General features: G+C 48.2%; 1 protein-coding gene across 2 annotated transcripts in view; it reads right to left on the bottom strand.

Annotated features, from left to right (window-relative positions):
- HK1 (hexokinase 1) overlaps positions 1–22,699 on the bottom strand; it is a 70,770-nt gene that overhangs the window by 23,925 nt on the left and 24,146 nt on the right. For both annotated transcript variants that reach the window (XM_060286741.2, XM_030862435.3), the window contains exons 3-7: positions 16,613–16,761; positions 10,726–10,845; positions 8,230–8,325; positions 7,513–7,612; positions 7,216–7,399 (exon numbers count right to left, since the gene is read on the bottom strand). In XM_060286741.2, the coding sequence (XP_060142724.1) occupies positions 7,216–7,399; positions 7,513–7,612; positions 8,230–8,325; positions 10,726–10,845; positions 16,613–16,761 (649 nt within the window). The remainder of the gene's footprint in view (positions 1–7,215; positions 7,400–7,512; positions 7,613–8,229; positions 8,326–10,725; positions 10,846–16,612; positions 16,762–22,699) is intronic.

Genomic DNA, 22,699 nt, shown 5'->3' on the forward strand with positions numbered 1-22,699 from the left:
AGGAAGGCACGGCCCAACCCCTCACAAGCTCACATTCTCACTGGCAGGCAAGACCACGCACTTGTGTGATCAAACAGCGAGCACACAGCGGGGGAACAGGGGTCATCCAGACCCCACCCCCACCCCCAGGGTAGGAAACAGGAGGAGACCACCAAGGGGCAGGGGCCGGCAGGGAAGGCTGCCTGGAGGCGGGGAAACATAAGGATTTAGATTGGGGTTGACGAGAAGGCCCCCAGACAGAAATGAGCAGAATATGATCATCTCTTACAAAACTTTATGCCTTATTTTTTATTTTATTTTATTTTATTTTTATTTATATATATATATATACACATATATATATATATATATATTTTTTTTTTTTTTTTTTTTGGCCATTCCACACGGCTTTCAGGATCTCAGTTCCCCGGCCAGGGATCGAACACGGGCCCCAGCAGTGTAAGCGCAGAGTTCTAACCACTGGACCACCAGGGAATTCCCAATGCTGTACTTTTTAAAGGGCTTTCATCTTCATCACCCTATCAGGGAGCTCTCCAATCCCTGTGGGAAGGTGGCCAGGAAGTATTCTCTCCATTTCCCAGCTCAGAAAGGGAAAATGTCTTCCCCAAGGGAAGATGACAGGGCTGAAATTCAGCCTTTCCCCATGGGACCTCTGTCGCTGGTCACCTCCCTGGCAGCCATGATCTTCTCCAGCCAAAAGGACCAGGAACGTGCTTTGGGGAACTCACTCCTTCCCCAGTGATGGGCCCCTACACTCCAGGAGAGGGCTCCAAGTAGCTTAAAACCAGTCAGCTCATCCTACTGCTCTGGCCACATTCAGCCACAGGCCAGTCCCAGTGGATCCGCTCTCCCGCCTCCCTTGGGAGGTGTGGTGGGAGGTGTGGGCTCTGTGGCTGCAACAGCATTTTGAGCCCAACACTGCAGGGGAGAGGCCGCCAGGGACTGGGGCTCGATGACATATCTGAGCCAGATCCAGGTCCCGAATCCTGGCTGACCAAGGGCAAGGAGGAAGCCCTGAGCAGGACAGATAAGAGGCAGGTCCACATCCGGGCAGCCAGCCTCTCCTCAGAGGGAGCCCAGCTGGCACGCCCGGAGCTGGCCGTGACACAGCAAAACGATCTGTGCCATTCAGAGCCAGGCCCAGGAGCCAGGGATGCTGCTGGGACCTGAGCACGCGGCCCTCCCTAGCCCCAAAACAAGGTGCAGAGAAACACTGGTTCTCATTGTTCTGCTCTGGACAGGACCAGACAGGACCTCCCCAGCCACAGCTGTGTTGAGGATCCCTGGCAGGAGAGCACCCTTCTGAGTCCTAGCTGCCCTGCCCAGTTGCTGCCCCAAACACCTGTGGGAACAGCCTGTGTGCAGCCTAATCTGGAGACTCAGAGCAGAAAGGAGCCAGACTGCCTGGGCTTAAGCCCAGCCCTGACACTTACTGTGTTACTTACCTCTCTGGGCCTCAGTTTCTTTACCTGTTTAATGGGCCTCGTGGCAGGGCCTACCCTAAAGGTTGTTGTATGGAGGAGAGGGATTGAAATAGGTAAAGTGCTACGGTGCCTGATAATGAGTGCTGTGACCCTGGCTCTGTGTTTCATACTTAACTAAGCAACTTATATGTAGGATTAACTTATTTCATCATCATTACAACCCTATGAGGTAGACATTATCATTATCCCCATTCCACAGATAAGAAAGCTGAGGCATAGTAGGATGAATTGGGAGATTGGGATTGACACATATATACATTAATATGTATAAAACAGATAACTAATAAGAACCTGCTGTATAAAAAGATAAATACAATTCAAAAAAAAAGTATTCATAACATGTTTACAGAAAATTAAAAAAAAAAGAAAACTGAGGGGGCTTCCCTGGTGGTGCAGTGGTTGAGAGTCCGCCTGCCGATGCAGGGGACACGGGTTTGTGCCCCGGTCCGGGAAGATCCCACATGCCGCAGAGCGGCTAGGCCCGTGAGCCACGGCCACTAAGCCTGCGCGTCCGGAGCCTGTGCTCCACAACGGGGAGGCCACAACAGCGAGAGGCCCGCGTACCGCCAAAAAAAAAGAAAACTGAGGCATAGAGAGGCCCATCGTCACAGGGCTGATAAGTGGCAAATCCACATTTTTAATCCAGTTAAATCCAGCCCCAGATTCTATGCTCTAATCACTGTGCTGTTCTGCCTATCTCATAGACAGTATCATTAATTGTTACCTGTATTACTATTGCGCTAGCAGCCACTAGCCCCACCCCTAGCCCAGTCTGTGCTTGTCCACCTCCAGCTCACTTCCTCTAGGTAGTCTGCCCCCCTGTTGGGCAAGTATGACAATAGGAAGGTTCTTCCCCCTTCAGATGAACAAAAATCAGCCTCCTTGCCTGACACCCCTCTACCCACTGCTTTTTGCTCTGCCATCTGGAGACACTCAGAATGATCTGCTCCCCTTTCTACACGATGGTCTCTTAGACACATAGATACTACCATCCCCCTTTCCAGATAAAGGAAGCCCGAGGCCAGGAGCCTGTCCTTTCTCAGTCCCCAGAGTCCCTGTCAGAGCAGCAGAATGAGGAAACAGCACTTCTCATGAGCCTCCAGTGAAACCAAGCAAGTCGTGATCTGCTTCTCAGCAGTCAGGTGCCTACAACCACAGGCCGGTGGGCAGCACCACGGTGTTGCAACCTCACTGCCTGCTGGTGGGCACAGGCCTGGGGGAGACTGGGAAGGTGCGGGGGGACCATATTAAGACAGGAGAGCAAGGATTTGCATGCCGATCAGGAGTTCCCTTGGCAGCCAGGGTCTGCCCCGACAGGCAGCGCCGGCACAGAGAAGGAGGGTGAGGTCTGTGGCCACCTAATGAGGATTAGAGCTGCTGAGAGATTCCATGCAGCAGGCAGAGCCACAGTAAGTAAGCAGGTGTTTGGGGGATGACTTGAAAAGAAGTGGCGTTACTCCACCACCATTCAGGCCAAAGAATTTTCCAGACCAAACCTTCCTGCTGTTATGATCACTGCTACTGCTGTTTTGTGGGGTGGTGTCTCCTTTGTTTCGAAAGATGTGAGAAGGAATCACAGGGAAATGGGATTCAGAATTCCAGACAAAACAGAGAAAAAGAGCCAGAGGCCCAAGAAGACAGGAAGAGGAGACAGGGAATTTAAAATGAAAGAAGGTAGGGCTGACATCTACCATAGGAGATAGGTATGGGACCAAAACAACAAAGGCCCAGGATGGAGGGCGACAGGGAGGAAGGCCATGTCTGATCCCTTTTAGAGAGAGACCTTCTAGCTTGGGGGCTAGGGTGGGGTTCCTGAATACTCAGGGCCGTTACCCCGTGGTCCTAAAGCAGCAATCACCAATGAAGGTAGGAGCCATTGTGCCACTACCCCTCCTGTCAGCCACGTATGGTCAGTACTCAGTAAATGCAAACTTCAGTCAAAACAGATGAGGGGGTGCATAGTGGGCTAGAGCCCACCTGGGCGCAGAGCCTTTACAAAGAACTAACACACCTATGTTTTCAACCCCGGTTAAAAACTGGAATCACTTTTAGGCTCCTAAAGACAGGCCTCAGCCCAGGCCAAATGAATCAGAATTGGGAGGGAAGGTCAATAGGGTGGGAGGATGCCTGGGCAACAGTATGCTTTTTAAAGGGCTCTATGTAATTCTTCTTTATTATTTTATTTTATTTTTATTTTTTTGGCCGCACCACGTGGCTTGTGGGATCTTAGTTCCACGACCAGGGATTGAACCTGGGGCCCCAGCAGTGAAAGCACAGAATCCTAACCACGGGACCACCAGGAAATTCCCGTTTTTAAAAAAAAATTTTTTTTTTAATGTAATTCTAATGAAAAACATTCCTCTAGGGGACTTCCCTAGCAGTCCAGTGGTTAGGACTCCATGCTTCCACTGCAGGGGGGCATAGGTTCAATCCCTGGTCGGGGAACTAAGATCCTGCATGCCATGTGGCACGGCCAAAAAAAAAGAAAGGAAAGAAAAACATTTCTCTAAAAGGTTAATAGAATGAAAGCTCCATGAAAACGCATTGTATGTGTGTTTTGGTTTTCGTTCCTTTCAGTCTATTTTGTCACTTCCACATCCACAGTGCCTAGAGCAGAACCTTGAGGATAGTATGCCCTTGGTAAATATTTTTTAAATTAATGTCAAAGGCAGAGAAACAGAGATTGATATAGATTATTTGTTTGGGGGTTACCTTCCTATTTGAGCAGTGGTGCCATTGATCAAGATGGCTCAGGATAAACTATTGATGTAACAATAACTTGGTAATAGTTTGTCAACGCTTACCAGATACCAGGTATTGCTAAATGCTTTACATTCCTTATACGATTTGATCCCCAAACATCCATATGATATAATTGTATTCTTTCTATTCATTTTAAAGATAAATGAACTGAGGCTTAAAGGGGCTAATTAATACATCAGATGCCAAAACTAAATGTATGATAGAAACAGAATCTGAACTTAGAGACTTACATAGACTTAATTACATAGACCAGGACCTAAGATATACTTGGGTTACAAAATAAAGAAAGAAAACTATCATAAGAAGTAGAAAGCCTAAATACATAAAGAAGCATGTACTATAAGTTTTTAAAATTGTTAAAAAATTAAAATAAAAAAATCTATTCCTGAAAAAAAAAAAAAGAAAGAAAAACATTCCTCTAGACCATCCTTGATGATTTTTGTTCATAAATGATGAGATGCCTCTTAGACATTCTGGAAGCTCACTATGAAAAACATGTACTTTCCAACAGGACAGAAGACCCCAAACTTAACCCAGATTAAACCTCAACAAAGAGCCTTGGGCCAGCTTTGCCCTATCCCCGTAGCCTAGTGCCTTAATTTCCCCATCAGTCAAATGAAGCAAACACCTTTCCCCTGGAAAACAAAAGGGCTTTGAAGAACTTGGCATTGCACAGAAGACATAGGGAAGACCCCCCAAATCAGGCAGAAATCTAAGAGACCAGGTAAATTTACTTTGGCAAAACACTCTCTGGCCAATAGCCTAGTTCTAGGAATAGATGATACAACTCAAGCATCTGTCATCTCTTTGGAACTGTTCCTACCAAGACCTGACCTATGGTAATCAGTAAGCAGGGAAGCATATTGGAGATGGACTTTACCCCACCCTTCTTACTGTTTTATCCATTTACCTGTTTAGCCAGCCACCCATTTCCCAGTCACTCAGCCACATCTCTCATCCACCATCCATCTTCCACTCCCCCATCCATCCATCCACCCGTCCTTGCATCCATCCCCTATTCATACACCATTCCAAGAATGTTTATTGCAAGCCAACTGTGAGCCCAGTTCACAGTTCAGCCTGAGGATGTGGTTCAGCCCTTTAGAGAAATTTAGAACTACGTCAAAATGGAGGGCAGAGGGGCTTCTCTGTGGCGCAGTGGTTGAGAGTCCGCCTGCCGGTGCAGGGGACACGGGTTCGTGCCCCGGTCCGGGAAGATCCCACATGCTGCGGAGCGGCTGGGCCCGTGAGCCATGGTCGCTGAGCCTGCGCGTACGGAGCCTGTGCTCCACAACGGGAGAGGCCACAGCAGTGAGAGGCCCGCGTACCGCAAAAAAAAAAAAAAAAAAAAAAGGAGGGCAGAGAATCCAGGTTTCCACCCAAGCCATGTAGGATCCCTACACTGAGGCTAAGGAAACAGACAAGGGCCTGGGCCATATCTGCTCAGTTATCACAGGTAACTGCCCTACGTGCTCTGCTAAGAAGGGTGACTTCTGATTAAGTGATTGATAGTAACTACAGGTACGTAATTTCTTATCTGAAACCCCTGGGGTCATATGTGCTTGGGAACGTGGACATTTGAGGATTTTAGAGATGTAATATGTTACATATGCCACAGAGTACAGAGTAAACCCAGAGGGGCCTGAGGCAGTAGTATAATCAAGCATAGATCTCCACTGACATGTATAAGCAGGCACAGTAAATAGTTTCATGTCAGCTGGGGTCAGGTTTTAGAATTGGGGGTTAGGTCAATAGATTGAGGGGAAGAAGCTTTGGCTCTCAGAGCTGGGGCTCTTTATTACCAAGGTGGTTGGTGCTTCAGCATGCAAAGCAGATATTCAACGCTGCGCCTAAGAACTCAGGATTCTCTCAGTGAGAGACCTCATTTATTCACTACCCCAACTCCCAGTGGAGGGGGGCTGGTCATTTATACAATTCCATTAACTCAGGCGGAAAGCCCAGTCGCCAGCCTGGGTGATAGGTAAAATAGGTTTCCAAATGACCAATCAACTCCCTGACAGCGTCTCTCTGACATAGGATAAGGGCTGTTAAGCCAACAGGGTCAATGAACATCTCCCAGAGGGCTGACAGCATCCAACTCCAGGACAAGGCTGCTGAGAGGTCGATCAAAGAGAGCTGGCAGCACGCTAGCATCACAGAGAAATATGAGTGTGCACTTCAGGAAACAAGTAGCTCAAAGGAAGCAATGCCCACACCAGCCTGAATAATATCTCTCATACTTCTGTAGCCAGAGTTCCCCAAGGCCAAAACCCACTTGCCCAAGAAGTCTGATGTGATGTTCTTTATCAGCTCTGACCCATCTGCCTACACGTGACATGGAAGAAGGTCTCACCAAGGTCTGCACGACTCACACGGCTCTCACCGACTCCTCTGCATGACAGGTGTTTGCGTGTGTGACTTCCCTCCCCAACTAGACCTTAAGTCCTAGAAGAGAAGGTGCTATTTGTATCCCTGGAGCCTAGCACAGAGCTGGCACATCCTAAGAGTTCAAGAAATGTGTTCTGAATGAACGGATGGCCTCTCCCACCCTGAACAGCAACCCTAGTGAGGACAGCATATGGAAACGCTTTTAAACCTTAGCTTTGTGCTAATGACTCTGTGCTTTTAATTTTCAAAATGTTTTACAAGGACACAATAACAGTGTAATTAAACAAAGAGAAAATCATTTAAAATATGCTCTTTGATCCCTGGTCGGGGAACTAAGACCCCACAACCCGCACCGTGTGGCCAAAAAAAATTAAAAAATAAAAATAAAATAAAATACGCTTTTTAAGCTGCAGACCTCACAGCTGTGTATCTCTCCAAAGAAGTGAGAGACAACACACACTTGATGGGCTTTTCCTTTTCTGATCACCTGGCTTCCTGCCCCTCTCACTTCCCACCCCAAATCTTCCGTTAAGTGTCCCCTAAGTCCTCTATATGACTAGTTAGAAAGGGTGGGACTCACAGCTGCTTCCCGGGGTTGAGTGAGCCCCGGTCAATCTCCCGGTCAAACTCGGTGCGGATGTCCTCCAGGGCCCCGTCGTCCCCGAAGGCCCCCCACTCGGTGTTGATGCACATCCTCCCTTCGTCGCCTTCCACCAGGTCGATGTGCCTCAGTTCCTCCATGTAGCACGCGTTGGTGCCCGTGCCTTGGAGAGAGAGACGAGATCAGAAGCTGTGACCTCACGAAGTCATGAGAGAGGAGGCGGTGCCGTCTGGAAACACCGGCTTCAGGAAGGGACGAGGACACGGTGGGCGTTACCAATGATGAGGCCGACTTCACACTGCTGGTCGTCGTAGCCACAGGTCATCATGGTCCCCACAGTGTCATTCACCACAGCCACAACGTTGGCGTCATAGTCCTTGGGGGAGAAGAGGGGGTGTCACCGTCCACACACACGTGGAGCAGAGATCACAAGCTTCAACACAGCCTGGCGGGAGGGCTCCTATTTTCACAGCGGCCACTGCCCCCATGGGCGGTGCTGCTTTCATTACTGCTGGCACTCAAATTCACTGGATTAGAGTGCAGTGGTCACGCTGTGGAGACGGCAAGGTGCCCTTCATTATCTGGCTTAAGATTCTTTACAGAATGGATTTTACTCACAGAGCCACAGCCCTGTGCAAACCACCCCACTGCATCCATGTTCTTTCTGCACTTGATGCAACGCCGGCAGGCTGCACTCGACCATGCCAGCTCCCTGCGCAGCTACCCTCCTGTTGGAAGGAGGCCATCCCCTGCCCAAGGGCTTGGCTCTTTGGGGTAGCACCTCGGACAGCTCTGCTTTGAACCAGCCCTGACCTTCCAGACCGTGAACTCTCACCACTCACCTGTCTGGGGCTTCAAGGACTGCCCTCCCCCCCACCATGTGATGGCTCAGGCCATGCACTACTGTCCCCTGAAAGAGCCTTGGTCACACAGCCTTCTCCCCACACTCCCCCACCTCCGGGTAGTCAAGGCAAGTGGCCAGTGAGAAGTTACCCCGTGCTTTTTGATGGCTTTCTCAAGCAGCTTCACCACATCCGTTCCCTCCACTCCACTCGCTTTAAATCTCTTTGTCCAGGTGATCAGGATGGCCTGCAAAGGAGAGCAGATGGGGTTGGAAGAGGGCTGGGAGGCCCCCGGAACCCCCAGGGCCCTTGGGGGTCTGCTCAAGGACAGTGACAGAAGCGGAGGCCCAGAGGGGACAAGAGGTTCACTCCAGATCACACTGGGTAACAGAGCCAGACTCTGTCCCATCTCCTGTTTATCCATCCACACAATGGATTTCTCTGGGGGCTGCCATGGGGAAAAAACCTGCAGCTCATCCTCAAATACAGCCAGTGGCTGGCCAGTGCCGTGGTGTCACATGGCACACAAATCTAACTGATGTCAACTGCACAGCCAGACTTCATTTAAAAAGAGAACAAGAGAAATGCCGTTATTACCTGATCACCTTTCTGCGCTTTCAAACCAGACCTTGGTTTCCACAGCCCCAAGGAACTTTTGTCAGAGGCAAATTGGGAAGAGAAACAAAATGCTAAGATAATTTTTGGCTACTGAACTTCTAAGAGCCACATCCTGAGATTAAAGGATAACACTGACTATGTATGATTCGTGCCTCTTCCCCAAGTTTGGAACTTAACCGCCATTTGTAAGCGGTGACACTACAATTTATACAATATGATCCATCTCTGTGTGTATATTAATGGAGAAACATTAAGGACAGACATCCAATGGTTATTCACTTGGGAATGTAGAAGGGTAGGAATTTTTACTTTACACCTTTATATTATTTCAATAGTTTTACATATTGCATCTGTATTTTTTTTTTTTTTTTTTTTTTGCGGTACGCGGGCCTCTCACTGTTGTGGCCTCTCCCATTGCGGAGCACAGGCTCCAGATGCACAGGCTCAGCGGCCATGGTTCACAGGCCCAGCTGCTCCGCGGCATGTGGGATCTTCCCGGACCGGGGCATGAACCCGTGTCCCCTGAATCGGCAGGTGGACTCTCAACTACTGCGCCACCAGGGAAGCCCTGTATTTTTTTTTTTAATCAAGGATACTAGAATAGAAAAATAATTGTTCTACTTAACTTTTTCTCCGAATGGAGGAAGTCACTATAAATGCGGCAGGGTTGGGAGGGGCTGCAGTTCAGGCCCTGTAGCCTCCGGGGGGACACAGCGATGGGAAGCTTGTCCACAGTGGGCTGCCCCGCGCTCTGAAAGCCACACAGCCTGCAGGATGCACCGGGAAGGGCGAGCAGCAGCCTGCAGCCGAGCCAGGCATTCCAAAAGCCCCTGGATACTCTGTTTTCTTCCCTTCAACCCTCAGGCCCCCAAAAGCCTCAGAGAACATGGTATTGTGGAAAGAACGTGGGTTGGAAATCAGGAGATTTATCCTATTCCCACCACTTCTGCCCATTTCCTTGTGGGCCGTTTCCCCAACTCCTCTGAGGCCCACTTTGCTCATCTGTGGAAAAAGGCAGCTGGTCTAGATTTGGACAACTTTGAAGGTCCCAGGCAGCCTTGAGGAGTGGGCAAAGGTCTCCAGATGGATAATTAGAGCCTGTGACCCACTGGCTTCCTGGCAGGCAGCATGCCCAGTTTAGGAAGCCCTCTCCGGATGGGAATCAAGGCTGGCAGGTGGGGGGCACACTTTTGACTCATTCTCTGCCAGGCACATCTGCCCTGCCCTGTGGGGCTCTTGTGCCCCTGAGGACATTCCCTCTCCACTTCTGCAATGCCTCCTTCCCTGAAAGACTGCACCTCTGGGGAACAGGCCACGTCTGCGTGCAGCTCTTTCCCAGGGCCTAGCCCAGCCCACACAGGGATGGCACTCGGACCACAGCCACTGATGAACAAGCAAACAGCCAGCATTGTCGCTTCCCAGGCCATCTCCCACCTCTCCTTGTGGGAGGAGGGGTGTCTCACCCTGTCTCTGCCCAGGGAGTGTGGCTATCAAGCCTCAGTTCTCAAAAGCAAGGGAAACTCGTACCAACAACAGGCCTTGTGAAAGGTCACTAAACCTACTTTGTTTTCCTTCACTTGCTTGAGTTTAAGAAATGGTCCCCTCGGGCTTCCCTGGTGGCGCAGTGGTTGAGAGTCCGCCTGCCGATGCAGGGGACGCGGGTTTGTGCCCCGGTCCGGGATGATCCCACATGCCACAGAGCGGCTGGGCCCATGAGCCATGGCCACTGAGCCTGTGCGTCCGGAGCTTGTGCTCCGCAACAGGAGAGGCCACAACAGTGAGAGGCCCGTGTACCGCAAAAAAAAAAAAAAAAAAAAAAAGATGTCTCCAAAAATACATATATAATTAAAGCAATTAAAAAATAAACATGATTATCATGACCTTACATTAATTTCTACAAATATTTCTAAAAAATACAAGATACACAAGCCATCCTGTAAGCAAAAGGGAAAAGTAGTCAAGGGAAAGGGTTCATTAGCATTTCCCCTATGGGGCTTCTGTGGAGCATTATAATCCTAGAATGTCTTACCTCGTCTATTTTGGATTGCCGACAAGGGAAAGAAAACGTGAATCCCACAGGTAATTTCTTGTCCTTGATTTTTTTTTTCTCCATGAAGTCTCCCAGGCACTCAGCGACATGACCAAAAAGCTGGAGGAAGCACAAGAGAGCAGTCAGGAGGGAGGAAGGGGACTTAGCATTTCAGGAAAAATGTGAACAATTCTCTGCCCCACACAGAGAGGAGCACGGCTACCCCAGCTGCCCATACCCAAGGCACCCAGTGGCCCTGCATGAAAAGCCATGCTGGGGACTTCCACTGCAGGGGGCACAGGTTCAATCCCTGGTGGGGGAACTAAGGTCCTGCATGCCTCACGGCACGGCCAAAAAAAAAAGAAAAGCCATGCTGTATGTGACTGGCAAAGAAGAGTCCCTTGAAAAGAGCCTGCTTCATGGGCCACCACGGCTTAGGAAGCCTTTTAAAGGCTTCACACAGAACTGGCCTCTCGGTGGTCACTAAGATGTATTATCTGGGTACTGAGGAAATGTGAAAATAAGAGAAAATCAGCTCATCCTCCATAACACACAGGCCATGGATCACCAGCAGCCACCCAGGTGGAGGGGTCGTTTGGCCCCTTCTCTGTATCTCTATCTCCCTCACTCTGTCAATTCCAGAAGCTCCGCAGAATACATATATACTCCTAGCCTCTAGCCCACTTGCGTGATTTCAGAATCTTCAGGTTAACAAATTTTTATTTTTACTCAAGTATAATATGCATGCAAAAAGGTGCAGACATCCTAAGTACAGGGTTCACTGGATTCTCACAAGCTGCACCCACCTGTGTCACCAGCACCCAGATGGAGAAACACAATGTTATCAGCACCCAGACACCCACCTCGTGCAGCCACTGTTGCTGCCACCCAACCCAAGGGCAATCGGCAGCCACTCTGACTTCCACCGCCCTCGATTAGTTTTGCCTGGTTGTCTACTACGTATAAATGGGACAACAGGGTGCACTCGTTGGTGTCTGCCTTCTTTTCCTCTACACTATGTGTGTGTCATCCACGTTGTGTGTTTCTGTAGATTGCTGATTCTCACTGCTGCACAGTATTCTATGGTGTGACTATACCACAATTTATTTAGTGGATTGCAATTTAAATTTGCCAGCTCCACAACATGTGGCCGGGATATGTATACATATCTTAGACGCCACTAGAAAGAACCCAGAACACTGTTTCCCTAGCCTCTGCGTGAATACTGTCAATGACGGGACGCTCACCACCTCTAAGGCAACCTATTAGATCTCTCCAATACCTCCCTTCTTCTCTAAAATGTATCCAGAACTGAATATAATATTTTATATGTGTTCTGACCAAGAGGAAAGCTTAGTTGAACTAAGAACCTCCCTTTCCCTTCTCTCTATACCTCTATTAATGTAACCAAAGCATATATATGCTCTTTCAGCAACCATGCCACAGTCCAGGTAACCTCTCTGGTTTTTTTTCACATGGCTGTCGTCTAACACAGACCATTAGACCTCCCTTGTATATGGGATTGACACAGCTAATGGAGCTTCTTTTTTTTGCAGTACGCGGGCCTCTCACTGCTGTGGTCTCTCCCGTTGCGGAGCACAGGCTCCGGACGCGCAGGCTTAGCGGCCATGGCTCACGGGCCTAGCCACTCCACGGCATGTGGGATCTTCCCGGACCGGGGCACGAACCCGTGTCCCCTGAATCGGCAGGTGGACTCTCAACCACTGCGCCACCAGGGAAGCCCTAATGGAGCTTCTTGAAGCCCAGAGAAGGCAGTGTTGGCAGAGCCAAACCGCACGGTCACAGGAAGCAACCCCAGCCCACGTTCCCAGACAAGGTCATCTGCCTGAAGGCTTTATTTGCAGGGTATCCTTTTTTTCCCCCCATATTAAACTTATAGTTTTATTCAGGCTTGATTTTAACAAAAGTGTCAGGGAGAGAGCCCACAGTAAAGAGTGAAGCCCACGGCGGTATGCCTCTCCCAGATGCCAGAGGAGGGGGCAGGTCCCCTCCCCTCTCCTCTTCCCTCCGCATCTAAAGGGATTTGGGGAGAAACACAGGGGCGGGGGCTGGTCCCCAGTCTGTGTGGGTATGTTTCGGATAAAGGGCTATGGAGGAATAAGGGACCAGCCCAGGCAGGAGTGGGGGAAGGGCACAAGGACCACCTGCCAGAATCCACAGCTTTCTGATTCCTACCTGAATTCAAAAACAAAACAAAACTAGACCACAGCAGCACCCACTCCTTCTCCCGGACCAGGGCTGTAGTTCAAAGGGAGAAGAGCAGGCCTCTTCACCGAGGCCATGGTTCACTCACTCCTGGCCAATCTGCCGGGGCTCCCTGACAGATTGAGGGGGTAGAGGAAACTAAAATAAAACGTCAGATAAATTGTATAGGAGGAGTCCAGCCAAGGGCCGGGCCAGAGCGGGGCCAGGCTGGGGGACGGGGGCCTCTGCAGCCTGGGGGATCACTGCCGCCCTCACAGCCACTGTGCAGGATCTCCTTGAGAGACCTATCCCCATCCTTCCCCAGGTGTCCTTGAGCCAGCTCTAACAGTCTGACTTTCCTGCCAAGGTAAATGAAAAATTGTCAGTTTTGACTTGGGAGTCTCTGTCCCTGAGTCACTATTACTCAGGTCATGGCTACAGCGGCGACTGACTAAGGAGACACATGACCACCTTCCCCGGAGAAGCCCGGCTAAACTTCCTGCGACCTTCATTTCTGAGCGATATAAACCCATTACTAAGCCCATCAGCTCGCCCCACGTCATCTGCATTCAGAAGCTCCAGGCTCTCAGGCCCTGAAGAGAGCCCGCTGGGCGGAAGGAAGGAAGGCAGGCTGCGGACAGGAAGAGGCAGGGAGAGCTCAGCCGCAGAAGTGGATTCACAGGGCTGGGGTGCTGGAAGCAGCCCCCCGCCCCCATTCAAGCCAAACACACCCACCCCTTAGTGCTCTGCTAAGAAAGAAATGTCCCCAACCCAGGGGCATTCCCCCAGGCTAACCCACGTCTGTGACCAGCCAGAAAGGGAAGTTACCCAGCCTCTCGGCACGCAAAATTTTAGTGTCTAAAAAACTTTTTTTTTCTTTCCTGACAACATGTATATTTATTTAATTTAAATAAATTTAAATTATTTATTTAGTATTCAAAATTCCCAAAACTAAATAAGTGATGTTTTAAGAAGGTTGCATTTATGCTTCTGAAATTATTAAAGCTTAAAATTGCACTGAAACTTTCAAGATACCTTGTATGTCTGTGTGTGTGTGTGTCTGCGTGTGTGTGTGTGTGTCTGTGTGTGTGTGCTTGTGTAGAGAAAGAGAGAAAGAAGGATAAAGCAAATAGTTTATTGGGAAATCTGGATAAAGGGTATAAAAAGCTCTTTGTGCTTATCTTAAAGCTTTTCTGTAAGTTTAAAATTACTTTGAATAAAAGATTTAAAAATCTAGCAAAAATTCCTGTACATTACAGAAGACGAGATCACAACCCCAAGAATTCAGCACAATTCACAGTCTGTAAGTATGAGTTGCTTCATGGGCAAAATGGGGCCCTTGGTTTGCTAGAATATTCGACAGGTCGATAAGAGATCTCAGAAAAATGGACCACCAATATTTATTGCTAATCTCACACCAAACTTCTAGACAAGAGGTTACGGTTTCACCCCTATTTTTCAACTGCTAAGCTTCTCCCTCAATCACTTGGACCTTCCTCCTTACCCATAGCCCTCACATTTCCACACCATCAAACATTTTTAATAAAAATATAAATTAATTAATTAAAAACAAAGACAAAACCCAGTCTATGAGTGTCCCATGTTGCTAAAACTGTAACATCTGGAGCCAGACTGCCTGGGTTCAAATCCTAGCTCTATCGCTTATGTGCTGTGTGACCCAAGGGGCTGGTTACTTAACATCTAAGCCTCAACTTTCTCGTCTGTGAAATGGGAATAATAATACCTACCCCATAGGGTTGTTGTGATGATTAAATGAGTTAATCCAAATGAAGTGCTTAGATCAGTGACATACATAACAAGCTCTATGTAAGTTTTTGCTATGACAATATAACATTATCGTTATCATCATCATTATCATCACCATCTTTTCTCTGCAGACTGCTTGAAAGGGGCAGAGGAAGAAACAGCAGGAAACAAAGTGATCCTGGGGCTGGGAAGATGGGGACAGAGGCTGGGAGAGTCAAGGTCCCAGGGGCAGCAATAAGAAGAAAGTCACAGGACTTCCCTGGCGGCCAAGTGGTTAGGACTCCACGCTTCCACTGCAGGGGGCATGGGTTCGATCTCTGGTCGGGGAACTAAGATCCCATGTGCCCCAACGCAGCCAGAAAAAAAAAAAAGAAGAAGAAGAAAGTCACTGTGGAAGTGACACAGTAAGTGTGCACCTGAGGTGGGAGGCATCCCCTTAATTTATAAACCCTGCTCCTAAAAGGTTAGGCCAAAGCACACAGGAATGTCTGCAGCACAGGGTGTGAGTCCCAATGGTGAAGCAAGAGGCAGAGGTGGCTCGACCCAAAGACCATGGGGAACAGAGTGACAGGTCAGTACTTTTGGCAAATGGAGAGAGCAGGATGCCAACCAGAGGCTGCTGGCCACCTGCAAAAAGGAGCAACGCAGCAACCACTGGGCAGGACGAGGAGACCTACTTGCTGGCAGCCTTCATGCACACACTGGATGAATGAGCCAGTCTCTGAAGCCCAGTAATGGAGGGACAGGCAGGGGGACCTCCCGGCAGGTCCATCAGATGAGTGAGGCACTCTTTCAGCGGCTGACTGAAAAGTGGCCCATCTGTCCTAGGGACAGTGTCCCCTTCAGTGCTCACTGTGACATGGTCTGAAAAGCTCTGAACCCAACCCGCCAGCAGTAGGTTAAACGCCAGGATTAGCCCTTTTCTCTAGTAGAAGGAAAAGGCAGAGAGCTTGCATCAGGTCCCACCCATGTTAATTTAGGAACAAAGTGGAGCCAAGAGAAGGCTCTGGGTCTCATCTCAAAGTCCAGCCCAGAACCAGTAAGTTTTCTGGAGAACTTAGTCATGAACCTTGCCGTGAACACACCCTCCCTAAAGCAAATATTTGGCAAGCTCTGAATAAAACGTATCCTGACAACAGCCATGACTTGGGAGGCGAGCTTCAAATGGGAGTGGCCAGAACACCTGCAGGAGAAGGTGAGGAGTAGAACAGAACCCGGAAATGACTGAAAACCTGACTGGGGGCTGCCCACACCCTGATCACAGGGTCCTCAGTGAGCCTTCGGCCCATCACCCACCACGACCACATGGGGAAGCAGGGAGGGTGGACAGGCCCTTCTGAGCATGCCCACAGCCTCGATCAGCAAAGGAAGGCAGCGTCTCCATTGGCAGGGGTTACAAGTGTGAGAGGAAGGGACGGTGACTTTCCAGGCAAGGCCCTGCCCTCGGTGCTTTCTGGGCCAAGGACTCGTAGAAGACTATTAAATTGGGTAGCCAGGAGCCCTTTATAATAGCCCTGGGGCTGTGAGCTCAGATTCCTGCTGCCCCACTAGGTGACAGCCATAACCTATGAGGCCTGGGCCTTTGGTGAACTGGGTGAGGACAATGACTTGGAAGAAGGGTTTTCACCCAAGGGCTCTGCTACCCCTCTGCTGGGGAACCAACCCCTGGATCCTTAGGGAATGGATGCATTTATCTCCTCTTCACACCCCTTACCTGAAAGTCCCAGCAGCCCCCCTCCCATCCACCAGTTTACGCACATGGTGGGGTCTCTTCAGGCAGTCACGCTCTTCCACCCAGGAGTCCTCCACTCGTGCCTATGATGGACTCCCAGTGCTTTGGGGTCTGGCTCCTGGAGGTACCCTGGGGCCTGATGCTTGGGCCACAGGGGCTGATCGGAAGGGAGCAGGGACCCACCTGGCTTCCACTGCCGTGCATGATGTTCTCCGGGGTGTCGTAAACCTCGGACTCCATATGAACGGTCTGTTTTTGCTCATGATTCACTTGCACCAGCAGAATTCGAAAGGAAGACCCGCCAAGATCCAGGGCAATGAAATCTCCCTTTTCTGTTTAGGGAGAAACAGTATCACATCAGATTCAAGCGCTCCGGGAAAGTCTCATGCTCTGCCCGCTTCTCAACAGGGTCCAGCCCCACCGCGCTGTGCTTTCGGCCAGAAGAGTCATTCAGACCCCATAGGACCACTGCCCCGCCTGGAAGAGTGGAAGAGAAACCCTCTCCCAGCCGGGCGTCCCTAGACAGACGGCTTCACACAGTCCTGCTCACTCCTGACTATAGGAGAATGGAAGTATGGACTTAAGTACCAAGCCCTACCCATCTTTCTCTAATTTCTTACCCTTTTTCACAAATGGCTATGTTATCCATAAAGACAAAAACAGCATTTCAAGTCAGAGAAAACCCTACATCTGACGTCCATTCCATGCCTTGGGTTCCTTCCCCATCAGCTCAGACACCAATTCCAGCTAGTCCAGAGCTCCACTGATTCCCCAGGGGATTTTGTTTTTTAATTGTGGTAAAATATACATCACATAAAATTTTCCACCGCAACCATTTCTAAGTGTACAGTTCACTGACACTAAATACATTCACAACGTTGTACAACCATCACCACCATTCCCAAAATTTCTCATCATCCTAAACAGAACCTCTATAACCACTGAGCATTAGCTCCCCATTTCCCCTATCCCTAGTCCCAGGCAACCACGATTCTACTTTCTATCTCTATGAATTTGCCTATTCTAGATATTTCATGTAAGCAGAATCATACAGTATTTGTCCTTTTGTATCTGGCTTACTTCACCTTGCATAGTCTCAAAGATTCATCCATGTTACAGCCTGTATCAGTCGTTCACTCCTTTTTGAGGCTGGATGATACTCCGTTGTATGGGTATCCATTCATCTGTTGCTGGACACCTGTGTTGTTTCCACCCGGGGGATGTTTTTAACAGAAGTCCCTCTTGGTCAGATAGGAGTAAACTGGCTTGATGTGGTTATATTCCTCAAGACCAATGTGTGCGGTGATTGGGGTGGACCTCAGTGGGACAGAGAAAGATGACGGGACCGTATGCCAAGACCACGATACAGCACCAATGGAGGAGGCCATGATGGGCAAGATTCCAAACCATTAAGCCACTATCTAATATTCTTTACCCCAGTTACCCTCACACATTCTCCTCCAGAATCAATTAAAATCTATTAATTTTACTTCTGATGTTACATTCTCACTGTCTCACTATCTTTTCATTTTCTTGATGGTGACTTTTGAAGCATAAAAGGTTTTAATTTTGATGAAGTGCAACTTATCTACTTTTTTCTTCTGTTGTTAGTGCTTTTGGTGTTATATCTAAAAGCCCATTGCCAAATCCGAGGTCACAAAGATTCGCACCTATGTTTCCTTCTAAGAGTTTTATGGTTTTAGGTCATACATTTAGGTATTTGATCCATTTTGAGTTAATTTTTGTATATGATATGAGGTAGAGGTCCAACTTCATTCTTCTGCATGTGGATATCCACTGTCAAATTCCAGCACCATTTGTTGAAAAGTCTACTCTTCCCCTCATTGGCACCCTTGTTTAAAATCAAGTGACTATAAAGTATGGGTATGTCTGGACTCCCCATTCTTTTTTCCCCAGTTTTATTGAGACGTAATTGACATAGTGAACTCTCAGTTTTGATCCACGGATCTATATGTCTATCCTTATGGCAGTACCACATTGTCTTGACTACTACTGCTTTGAAATTTGAAACTGGGAAGTGAAAGTCCTCCAACTTTGTTCTTCTTTTTCAAGATTGTTTTGGCTATTCTGGGTCCCTTGAGCTCTTTAATTTTTTTCTTAAGTAGTGGTTGCCTTTTTTAAAAAAACAGCTTTTCTTTTATAAAGCTGACGCCATCTTTGTATTTGAGTCTACCAAGCTTTAAGTTCTGACACACTGCTCTATTTCTGGAACTTAGAATGGTTGTCTGGCATACAGTAAGAACACAACAAATACTTGAACTAATGAGGGTGGTAAAGGAATCAATGAATGAACCAAAGTCTTCTCACACTGAATTTCTGTTCTTACCCTCTCAAGCTCCGTGAGGGAAGAACCACAACTTAGGATTCTTTACATCTGCCCTTGGCACCCAGGATAGCTCAATAAATGCTTGGTAGCTGCTTGATCTCAAGGGTTGGTGGCCCATTCATTCATTCAAGGCAGCCTTGCTTGTTGTTCATAAAACAGGAAGCAGTTATACCACTGGTTGGTTGGTTTTTTTTTTTTTAATAATAGCTTTATTGAGAAATAATTCACCTATCACATTTTAAAGTGTACACTTTGGTGGGTTTTAGTATATTCACAGAGTTGCGCAACCATCAACACTATCTAATTATAGAAATTTTCCATCATCCCCCAAAAAAACTCCGTACCCATTTGCAGTCACTCCCCATTTCTTTCCAAACCCCCTCGTTCACCAACAACCACTAATCCATTGTCTGTCTCTAGAGATTTCCCTATTTTGGACATTTCATATCAATGGACTACAATATGTGGTCCCCTGTGGTTGGCTTCTTTCATCTGCCATAATGTTTTCAAGGCTCACCTATGTTGTAGCATGTATCAGTACCTCATTCCTTTTAATGACTGAGTTATATTCCACTGTATAGATATACCACATGATGCCAATGTTTTGGGGGGGTTTTTTTTGGCTGCACCATGTGGCATGCAGAACCTTAGTTCCCCGACCAGGGATCAAACCCATGCCCCCTGCAGTGGAAATGTGGAGTCCTAACCACTGGACCGCCAGGGAATTCCCCATGATGACGCTGTTTTTAAATTGCTCCTATCCTGACTTCCCTGGTGGCGCAGTGGTTAAGAATCTGCCTGCCAAGGCAGGGGACACGGGTTCAAGCACTGGTCCAGGAAGATCCCACATGCCGCAGAGCAACTAAGCCCATGCGCCACAACTACTGAGCCTGCGCTCTAGAGCCCGCGAGCCACAACAACTGAAGCCTGCGCGCCTACAGCCTGTGCTCTGCAACAAGAGAAGCCACTGCAATGAGAAGCCCGCGCACCGCAACGAACAGTAGCCCCCGCTCACTGCAGCTACAGAAAGCCTGAGAAGACCCAACGCAGCCAAAAATAAATAAATAAGTTAATTAAAACAAACGGAAAAAAAACTGCTTCTATGGTCCAAAGGAAAGAGACCAAGGGAGAATACTGGGAAGCAGCTGTCACAGCTTTGTGGGAAATTCTGACCCTGATGTTACAGGTTGTTCAAATCAGTTTAGGGTTTTCTTTGGGCTCCCATCAGAATCCTAACCCCTGTGGTGCTTACACTACTACTCAGTTAAAAAAATGAATTTGGTATGAGGTGCTTCCTCTCAGGAGGAAGAATTACTAGAACACCAAAAGCACTTTATTTAACCATCATTCATTGAGCCTTTCTGTACTCCAGTCGCTAAGTACTTCATATGCCTCATTTTACTTTTAATCCTCTCCACCCTATGAAATAGGTACTACTATGATCCCCATTCTACAGATGAGCAAGTAAAGGCTGGGAGGGATTAGGTAACTTGCCAAAGCACACGGCCAGTAAGTGGCAGAGCCAGAATTTGAATCCAAAGCCCAAATTCATAACCGTTGGATAAAACTGCCTCCCGGACAGACCTCGGGGACAAGGATCCCCAAGGTCAGCATCAAAGTGATACTTCAGCACATCAGGAACAGCTACATCTCTCTTTGGGGGTCTCGTCAACATCCATGATTCCTCGCAGCTTCTGACTCTGTTCTTTTGCTTTGATCTTTAATGAAGATAACGAAAACTCCTTCCCGTAAGCAACTATAAACCACCTGTGCAATAGGGAAATACTAGGCACAAAAGCAAACACCGTGCTAGGATGAAAATACGGGTACTTTTTATTTTGTTAACATTTTAATTTAATTAATTTATTTACTGTTTTAATGGTTTTCAAAAAATAAAACCATTTATTTATTTCATGTTTTACACTGGCTTTCATCATAACTTAAAAACAATAGCTTGGGAAATTTTTCAGTTGCCAGCCCAGTCAAAGGTCTCATTTTCAGTTGAATGAAAGGCCTAAGTAAAAGCAGGTTCTTGTGCTCAAGTTCCAGGTGATGGTGGGGCATCTCCTGCTTATTGGTGTCAGTGTCAACACACAACGGGTAAGAGCTTTCAGCCCTTCATGCGGAAAGGGATCAGGTTTCAAGCAGCACCTTTGCAGGACCCAGGCCTGAAGTTTTCAAGCAAGGTAAGTGAAAATTGTCTCAGCTGCCTCTAGGTCGGGAAGGAACCTGGCCTTAGGGTGCATAGGGCTGGCCCACACTTCTGTGGCTCTGCAAGACCCCTGCCCCACCCTAGCTCTCCACTGCTCCTTTTTTTTAAAAAAAAAACACAAACACAGGTCAGTAGGGTTCCAAGGAGTTAGGGTCAGAGAAGGAGACCAGAAAGGCGACCTTAAGATGTCACGACAATGCTAAATACTGCATACTCCACACATCTGCTAGTGGGAGTTGATGGGTTTGACGGGGGCCATTCCCTGAAGGCATTTTACAAGAGGTCACTGTTAAGCCCAGTGCAGCTCCTGATCTGTCCCTGAGCAGTGACCTTGATTCCAGGGTGTGTCTGTGATTGCTAAAAGAAATGGCAGTTGGCCTCTCTTCTGTAAATCACATTTGCACCTCAGGAAATGTGAGACAAATATTAACTTACCTTCTCGGTTTATGGATAAGGAAGCTCCAACCAAACCAGGTGAATGACTTGCTCACAGTCACGCCTGTGGCAAGCCCAGGGCCCTTCCCTTTTCTTAGTCACTCATGTACTTGCAAATACTGGGATGCTCCTAATTTTTTATGTATATATGTCTTATCTTCCTCAGTTGGATGATAAGCAATTTGAAGGCCAGGGCAATTTAACATGCTTACTTCCCTCCCCCAGTACTGAGTCCTGCAAATCTGTACGTGTTTGCTGCTAGTTTGATAAGAACTACCTGGGTTAAATGCATGGTCTGTTCAGTCCTATCCTCTGCCAGGCAAAGGACACCAAGGAACAACTTCTGGAAAGGGCAGCAAGATTTCCGGTAAGCTTTGTTTGCTGTCTAGCATCTCTTTAGATAACTACCCTCCAAAGAGTCCCCCACTTTGCCCATCATGATTGGTTCAGGATGGGCACGTGATCCACGTCAGCCAATCATTACCCTCTCCAAGACCACCTCTGGGACCTCTAGTTCTTAGGTGAGGTGTCAGCTAGGGCTGCCAGGGCTGTCTCTGCCACCATAAGGGAGAGGTGGCCTACAAAAGAAGCTGACACAAAGACTAAAAGGATAAGAGACAGATGAGTCCCTGTCAACAGAAGCCAACTTACAACTCCATCTCCCAGTTATGTGAACCTAGAATTCCCTTTCTTGCTTATGTAACTTTGAGTTAGATTTTTTTTTTTTTTTTTTTTTTGCGGTACGCGGGCCTCTCACTGCTGTGGCCTCTCCCGTTGCGGAGCACAGGTTCCGGACGCGCAGGCTCAGAGGCCATGGCTCATGGGCCCAGCGCTCCGCGGCATGTGGGATCTTCCCGGACCGGGGCACGAACCCGTGTCCCCTGCATCGGCAGGCGGACTCTCAACCACTGCGCCACCAGGGAAGCCTATTTTTTCCTTTAAATTCAAGTTCAGCTTCTTTTTGCAGCAGTTGGCTTCCCTCTAACTTCCTCTTCAAATCTTTGGCCTCAACCTTCCTGCCGGCCGCTGCTGAGACTTCGTCCCACATTTCCCATTTCCACTGAAGCCAGAAGAACTGCTCTTCTAGAGAAGGCTCATTAAACAAAACATCTGAAGGGCCCCCGGCAACTCTCCACTTTCTAACGACAACCATTATTACCGGCAAATAATGGAAAACAAACACGGGGACAGATGTCTCTCTTGAGTCCAGACCTGCGCTGGAATACAGGGCAAACAAAAACTCTGCTTTCATGAAATGCCTGCCTTTGCTCTGCTC

The sequence above is a fragment of the Globicephala melas genome, chromosome 16 (assembly GCF_963455315.2).
Source record: "Globicephala melas chromosome 16, mGloMel1.2, whole genome shotgun sequence".
In the NCBI taxonomy this organism is placed as follows: Eukaryota; Metazoa; Chordata; class Mammalia; order Artiodactyla; family Delphinidae; genus Globicephala; species Globicephala melas.